Raw genomic sequence first — 7,979 nt, forward strand, 5'->3', positions numbered from 1 at the left:
CCTGTGGAAATGTCACACATGGGGGGTAGAAAAGGTGCTTGAGACGTCATGGGAAGGAAAATATAAACTTTTTATACATGTTGCATATTAATATCTGCTTTTTTGGCGGGGAAATCGACCCCTACCACACTGTGCTTTTTGTTTTAAATGTGACACGAGAGAAACTACTGTACTAAACTGTTGCACTCTTGAATACACGCTACAACAGCTACAAAAAGAATGTATTGAGTCAATCACAAATGCTTTATTTAATGCAACTATGCCTTTTTATTTCACTCGAGCGGTTTAACAGATGAAAACTTGGCAGTTCTGTTTCCAATAAACTGGACAAGCAAACATTGTGTTGAGCCTTGTTCCAAAAATGCTGTTTATCCACTTTGTGAAAGTTGAAATAAATCTGCATTTCCACTTGTATAAATTTGTTCTTTTCAACCTTTGTGTATTGTTGTAAACAACTTGAAAAAGAAAAATAAGAAAAATCGGTCCGCAACGCTTGTGAGTGATATTTTCAATGAGCATCTGGACTCTGGTCACTGACTGACATGACGGCCCGCCCCTCTACTTCCTGCTCTGCTACGGTGACGTAGACTTCGCTAGTGCGTGCGGAGAAGCTAATACATCTTTTTTTGTGTGTGTGTGTGAGTTTGTAATTCTATTCACTACAACCTGAGATGGATGATGTAATCTACTCTTGGTTAAGATTCTCTGTGGAGACCCAAATCACACTCTTGATAAATAAATACATCATTCACAATAATGAGACATGTAGTTATTCACAGTACTCTGCGGAGAGAGAAAAAAAAAGCAGTGGGGGGGAGTATATGGAACAGCCGTTGACTCAATTCAGATACATATCTTTGTCCGTCGATAATACAAATGCGGTGTGCCTCCTTATTTACAGATCCAGTACATTCCTATCCCACAGCAGCAGGCACAGTCGAGTAGTAACGACATTTACAGGAGGAAGGGGGCCGGAGAACCCAAACGCCACACCGGGGGGTCACGTGACTCTATGCAGGTCCGCATGTCACCTTCAGTTTGTTCTTTTCTCAAACTACAATGAGAACCAGCAAAAAAAAAAGAAAGAATGTGTGTTTCCATCCTTACGGCAGAAAGAAATGAAAAAGTCCAGTGATGATTCTGTGTGGGACGTTACACGCAATACAACTGCAGCTTCAGGGTTATGAGATATTCATTGTTGGAGACTTGTGTACCCACGTGGCCTTCACTGTGTTTGGGTCCACTGACCTCTGCGTGCTCAGGCTGTTGTGAAGAAGAAAAAGACGAAGTAGCCCCCCCCCCCACGTCCGAAAATCAATACACAACTCTTTCCGAGCAACACGGGAGGAAAAAAATAAAATCAGCATTACGGAAACGCAAGGAGAAGTTTGGGAATAAATAACGTAAAAAGGCTCGCTGCTACCGGTTAGCGCGTCGGAGGCACCGGCTTGTTCCAGCACCAGACGCACGTCTGGCTTCAGGTCACAGGTGGTCTTGGTACAGGGTGTTCGTGCGGACCACCTCGCTTCCTCGCCCCCCGCCCCCGATATATACCAATGGCCGTTGTCCTGGCGACATGGTGTGCGTCGTGCTAGAGAAACACACGTGATCGGAGCGCTACGGCGGCTCAGCGAATCAGAGCGGTCTGAAGTACCAGGCACATTTTTTAAAGTTATTTTTTAAACTTCTCTTAATGTCTGCGACTGTTTCAAGTTTTGCTACGTTGTATTTCTGGCAGCACCATTAAATTAGCTTCCAAACTCATGGTCGTCAAGGAAACTGGCGGCCCCCCACTTTTTTTTTTCTTTAAATAATGGAAGGCATATTTTTTATATATCAAGAGAAGTAACTACAGATAGAAAAAGAGATATGTCCGTGGAAAGGCGCCATGGTATAATACGATGAAACAGTCAGTCCCTTTTTCCCACCCTTTTTCTTTCCCCGCCACCCCATAAAAAACAGGAACATAACCAGCACTGAAGGTAAAAGAAAGCGATGAAATGTTTGCCGCCAGCGCCCCAAGCGCTGCCCCGCCGGACTCTGGCGTCGTGGTCGTCTGAGGAGGAGAGGCAGTGAGAAGTGCTTTGTCAACATGGAGGACATCGGAGGGCTTAGCTGGCATGCTGGAGGCATTTTTTTTTTTTTTTAACATTTTTAACTGGAGCAGAAAGGGTGTTTTGTTCTTATTTCGTAGAGGGGGCGGGCTTTCCTTTTCCTTTCATTTCAAAGCCCTCAGAAGCTCTCGGGCTCCTCCAGGAGGCAGGGCTGGGTGGACAGAGGCACGAGGGATGGGGACAGACTCCGGAGGCCTACTGCGGAGCGAAAGCTCAGGTCCGGGGCGGGCAGCAATGGCTTGAGGATGCTGACGAGGCAGAAGGCGGAGCCGCTGTTGGGGATGAAGTTGACCTTGTTGCGGTCAGGACACAGGAAGGGCGGAAGGTCCTGCAGGGTTTTGGGCCTGGAAGGACACATGCAGGGACACATTCAGCAACCACTTTTACAAATAATGTTTGGTGGGGACTATTTTCAGCGGCGGAGTAATCCACATTTGAATATCAATATCACATTCAATAAAAAACATTGCAATCCACTGTAGAAATATGAATTTTAGCACAGAAAACTTCAAATTCTTCTGATATCTTCTGCATAATCGAACACATGTTGGGTCCAGATCGTCTACTCACATGGTCTCCTCGGACACTTTGACCTTCTCGCAGCCCTCTGGAGGTTCCCTCTTGAACATGTAGCTGTTGTTGGGTCTGGGAGAGGCGGCGTACTTGGGCAGCGGGGAGCAGGGGCCCAGCTCTGAGGACAAGGGGGGAGGTCAAAGGTCGCAGCAAGCAACAGATGACGCTCGAAGAAGCACGCGTGTGTGTGTGTGTGTGTGTGTTAGTCACCTTTGTCTTCATAGGGGCTGCCTCCAACCGTGTCATTGAGGACCGTGAGGTAGGAGGGTGAGATGGAGTCAGGGCGGCTACTGCAGTTGCTATGGTTACCACTCAGTCCGCACCCCGACGGGGTCTGGGTGTCAATGCTGCGGGTACTGCTGCTTCGACGCGAGGGGACTGGCGGGGGCGCGCGATGCCCATCTGGGACGTCCTGTGGCTACCGCAAACACACACACACACAAATGAGGTCACAATAACAACGTAGCACTGGGGGCTTAAACCCTGCACAGTGGTGGCAAAAAAACGGCACACTTTTAAAACCACCTCAAAACTCACCACGATGGTCTCATCCTTCTCAGGTGTGTCGCGGATGATGATGCGTTCGATCTCCTGGTTGAGGCCCTCCACGCTGTTGCGAAAGCGAGGGGCCGAGGACTTGGAGATGGGGATTGGGACCAGGATGGTCTTTGGCATCGGCGACTGCAAAACACGCACAAGACCCCCAACAGTTAATCTGGGCCTGGCACTGGTTTATGGTTGTTTTGAAGTTGAAATCTAAATCTTCAAAGCGTGTAAGTGTCACGTTTTGTAAAGGGGGGGGGGGGGGGGGCGGGGGGGGAGGCACTGTGTCTTTTAAAAAGCTCCCGCTAGCTGGTCGCATGATAGCTGCAGCCGGTCCTCCGCTCTCTTTGTCTCATGGGGAGGCCCAGAAAGCAGGACAGCCGTCACCGACACAGTGTGTGTCTTTTTTTATTGGAGCAAAGGGCGTTTAATTAAAAAAATGTTTAAAAAAAATACAGACACGCTCCGGAGCCAAAACGGAAAGGGAAAAAGTGGGACGCGTGCCGTCTCTATTGATCACCTGCGACTGGATGATGGTGTGGCTGCCATTGAAAGGGGACTTGCGGTCCTTCTCCCTCCGGTGGCGGCTGCTGCGTTTGCTGCGCTGCAGCTGCTGACGCAACTTGGCAATCTGGAAAGCCGAAAGGTTGGACACAGACGCATAGATGTAAACGGGCATGTGGTGGGTTTAGGGTGTAGGGTTGGAACTGACGCACAAAAAGGCATCTATTTCAACTGTTTGAATATTCGGGCTGTGCCTGGGAAAGAGACTGACCTCCTTGAGTTGGTCGGTGCTCCCACAGGAGGCCGAGCGCTTGTGAGAGCCCCTCCTCCTCTCATCTGCCCAGGCCCTGGGGGTCTAACACACACACACACACACACACACACACACACAGAGTATGGTAAGAGCTAAACATCAAATCAGCTCAAATTAAAAGTAACCAGTAAAAACTGGATTCAACCACCCCTGAATAATGCCTTGTTTGGATTGCAGCATTGAAGGAGCCCACACACAACACACAAGCCCAGTCATCACGTCCAAAGGCCCAATGGCTTTCTGTCAGTAGACGTGCCACTATTTGGCCTCGCAGTGCAGCTTCCGTTCGACCGGAGTCAGTCTGCGAGGCAGCATGGCGCGCTGATGCAACGGTCTGCAACGCCTCTCAACCTCTAAGCATTGATCACACGTCGCTACGGGTTGATGCCAACGATCCGTCTTCCAGATGATTGCTGTGGGATTTTGTAAAGACATGCATATAGACTCCAGAAGAATGGTCCTTTGACTCTCAACTGAGCGCCGTCATCGGGGAAAAGATCTTTTTGTTTCGATATTTAGTGGTTTTAGCAAATGTTAGAACGCTAACACACTAAAATAAGACAAACTTGGTAAACATTATACCTCCTAAACATCAGCATGTCAGCATTGCAGCCATGAACGTGTTAGCATCGTATTGCTAATGATAGCCTTTACTTGGTTAAATGTCAGAATGCTAACTTGCCGAACTACGACAAACATGCTGAACTTTATTATTCTTTATCATCAGCAGTTGCGAGCATTTCAGCACGGTGATGTAACATTTAGTTTAAAGCCCCCAGGGCGTCATTTATAAACGCTAACATGCTAAGACATACACGGTAAACATTAAATCTGTGAAGCCCCCCAGTGCCCACTCACAGCGGGCTCTTAATCTTATTAATGTTTCAATGACAATTTGTGTGATATCACCCGATAAACTACATTTTCATCATTTATACATGATTTATATACACACACACACACACCTGCGTCGCTTTGTCCCTCATGAAGGGAGATTGCAGTTGCTGGCTGTCGTCCTGAGGCCAGGGACCTGTCAGGTGAGAGCCAGCGAGCGCGCCCTGCGAGGGCCACAGCTGGACGCGATGGCGGGAGACCGGAAGAGAATGAGGAGCGAGTTCGGGGTGTGGGGGCCTCAGAGGGGGAGGCGAGGGACACCGGAGAAGAACCGCAGGAAGACGTGGGACGTTAAGGCGTCTGAGAGAGAGAGAGAGAGAGAGAGAGAGAGGTGAGTCCGATCAGCCGTGTTGAAGTAACCAAGTTATTTGAGGACACACGGAGAACACACCAACAAATCACACACAGCTGGCCTACGGGATTAGCTCAAGCCTGTCTTCCTCTGACTGTCTAGGGTTGTGTCTGTGTGCGTTGCTAGTTTGGTGTTAATCCGTCCCGTGCTGGGCAGACCCCTCCCATTTGAGTCTCACACAGCCCCCTGTTTAATGCCATTAAAACAGCTTAAAGCATGGGGGAGGCACTGATGGGGGCAGGTGCTGGCTTCTGCCCGACTGACCCGGATTCAGAGCTGCAGAGACGTGTTTGTTGACGGGGTGGACGGGCTCTCCCCAATGCGGGGGTGTCCGCCATCTACTGATATTAAGCTTAAATGAGCCATGTCAGTACAGGTCATACTTTATAGTTGACGACGTACTTTATTTTAGTAGTGCAACGAGACAATTGCCGTTCCCTCTTCCCAACGACACGTGGCGTCCTTTTACTGTATCCGACACAGTTGTGGAAATCTCAATAGAGAGGAAGGTGTATTTTGAGGTTTCTTGTGAGTCACCAACAATTGAATTGAGAATAAGCAATGTTTCACTACAGGATATGACTGAATATTAATAATGCTTGTGATCAACAGTTTGAATAACAATGCAGCATTAATAAAGCAACACACACACACACCAGAATCCATTATTATTCAGTGCAAAGCGCCTTGCAGCACTGAGGATGCATTCATATATTTTGTAGAACGGGTACAAAACACACAGCAGCATCGACTGGCTGCTCCAGGAGCTAAATTTGGCAGGGGGGCCTTGACCAGCACACATCACTGTTGCTAGGGAACGGGGCCGACTGATCTTCCATTAACACTCAACCGCGCTTTTTTGAATATGTATGTGTGCGTGAACAGGGGTTTGGAGATCAGATGTCTAGTAACAAAATACTCGGCTGTTGTTATTTTCACTGTAATGTACTAAGGGGAAGCAGCAGCAGTAGTAGTAGTAGTAGTAGTATTAGTACTGTGTTACTTGGTGGTATATTGTGGACGTCCCTTTAAACCTGATAGGCTCATAACAACGGACAGACTTTATTGATCTGCCAAGAGCAAAAGTGGGACATGCCAACGTGCACACAAAGTGTGTACCGATTAACACGGGATGTATATCTCACAAAAAAGTCAAAATGGATGCCCTTCAAATAGATTATTTGGTTCCACCAATAGTCCAAACACAAAAATAGTCAATGGACTTTCATACTATTTACAATACATCAGATTCGACTGAGACAACCAGCAATATTTGCTGGTTGTCTCAGTCAGATGTGCAGGATTATTTTGGAGTTGCCTTTGCTTAACGAATGGTTTGATTTGGTGTTGATTGTTGACTAATCAGTGAATCAATACAACTCTGGGTTACACAACTGCCTTTGCACACCACCCTGGCTGTGCCTTCTGATTGTAATGGAACAGGTAAGAATTTTAACAACTACACAAAATACACTATTTACAGTTACTAGCTAATTGCTCGGAGTTATTACCAAAAATAAGGGTACATGTTTAATCAAAGGTTTTATACCAAAATACTCATGAAATATATCTCCCCTAATAACAAATCTCCATGCAATCCCACGCATATGAAGGAGGCTCATTTTGTTTACTGGGAGACAGACTGTGACCCCCCCCCTCCCATCATGATATAATCCCCATCATCAAAACATGCTTCATGCAAAACAGATCTAATCTACAAACATCCGCAGCAGCATCACGTTGAGATCAATAAAACGTGTTTGTGAGGAGAAAACACAATCTCACCTGCGGAAACGTGACCGAGCTGCGGCGCGTGGAGGTGCCCGGCTCCCTGTTGATATCTGCCCGCCACGAGGACGTCAAAGGCGCGGTGGGAACCGACGACTCCGGCTACAAGCGAGCAAACGGCCCCTTCGACGCAAACGAGCGGACATAGAAAAAAGATACTCGAGCGTCTTCCGCGGAGACGGCGGTGCTACGAGAGGTGTCAAAATGGGCGTCGCTGTGTTCGCACCCTGCCTCTGCCTCCTCCTCCTCCTCCTCCTCCTCCTCGTCGTGGATGTTTTTCTCGCCCGGCTGATGCGGCAAGACGACTGGAGCGGCCACCGAAAAACGCTTCCTGGTCGAGGAAGAAACGGAGTGAGAGAGAAAAGAAGGGGAAGGTGCGCTACGTCCCGGAAGCTACAGAAATAAATGACCAGAGGGACAGAAAATACAGAAGAGGGGATAGAAAGGACGGCGGTGATGCTGCGCTAGCCTCGGTTGACCGACGGGAGAGGTACCAGTGTGAAGCGCAACGGAAAAAACGCTACTTCCGGTCGTTGATTTCAAAATACAAGTCGGATATCAAATCCCTAATTTAATGCCACTTAACAGTTGGTTACAGATGTGTTTAATCTATAGTTAATATATTTATTCACTTGCAACACGGACAAATCAGAGAAAAAAGGAGAAATTCAAATGGGAGGAAAATAGGGCCAATAAGACCAAAAGTTTTTTTCGTCACCTTAATTAATCCTAAACTGTCAAAGAAAAGCGTTACACACTTAAACACACACTGCAACCCATGCTAACTTAAGCTCCCCAAGAGTGTGAAACGCTTTCCTTTCCAAAACAAGGTTGAAAATCGACTTACGTTATTGTATCGTTTGAATGGCAGTCATTTAACTTCCGGTGCTGTCCTGAG

The 7,979-nt window shown here is 47.5% G+C and overlaps 1 protein-coding gene across 1 annotated transcript; it reads right to left on the bottom strand.

Annotated features, from left to right (window-relative positions):
* Positions 1-229: 229 nt before the first annotated feature.
* Positions 230-7,597, bottom strand: fam117ba (family with sequence similarity 117 member Ba). Its single transcript, XM_062561343.1, has 8 exons — positions 7,079-7,597; positions 5,013-5,241; positions 4,006-4,089; positions 3,751-3,861; positions 3,225-3,368; positions 2,898-3,105; positions 2,685-2,805; positions 230-2,458 (listed from the first exon to the last, which is right to left on the bottom strand). Exons 2-8 carry the CDS (start codon positions 5,031-5,033, stop codon positions 2,233-2,235), a joined length of 915 nt encoding a protein of 304 aa, XP_062417327.1. The 5' UTR covers positions 5,034-5,241; positions 7,079-7,597; the 3' UTR covers positions 230-2,232.
* Between the last annotated feature and the right edge of the window lie 382 nt (positions 7,598-7,979).

Source organism: Pungitius pungitius, chromosome 3, assembly GCF_949316345.1.
Source record: "Pungitius pungitius chromosome 3, fPunPun2.1, whole genome shotgun sequence".
In the NCBI taxonomy this organism is placed as follows: domain Eukaryota; kingdom Metazoa; phylum Chordata; class Actinopteri; order Perciformes; family Gasterosteidae; genus Pungitius; species Pungitius pungitius.

Coding starts and splice junctions, on each gene's coding strand:
- fam117ba (XM_062561343.1), bottom strand. CDS start 5,033: ATGAGGGACAAAGCGACGCAG. Junction 4,090..5,012: donor TGAGGGACAAAGCGACGCAG/GTGTGTGTGTGT, acceptor TGTGTGTGTTAG/ACCCCCAGGGCCTGGGCAGA. Junction 3,106..3,224: donor AGAAGGATGAGACCATCGTG/GTGAGTTTTGAG, acceptor TGTTTGCGGTAG/CCACAGGACGTCCCAGATGG.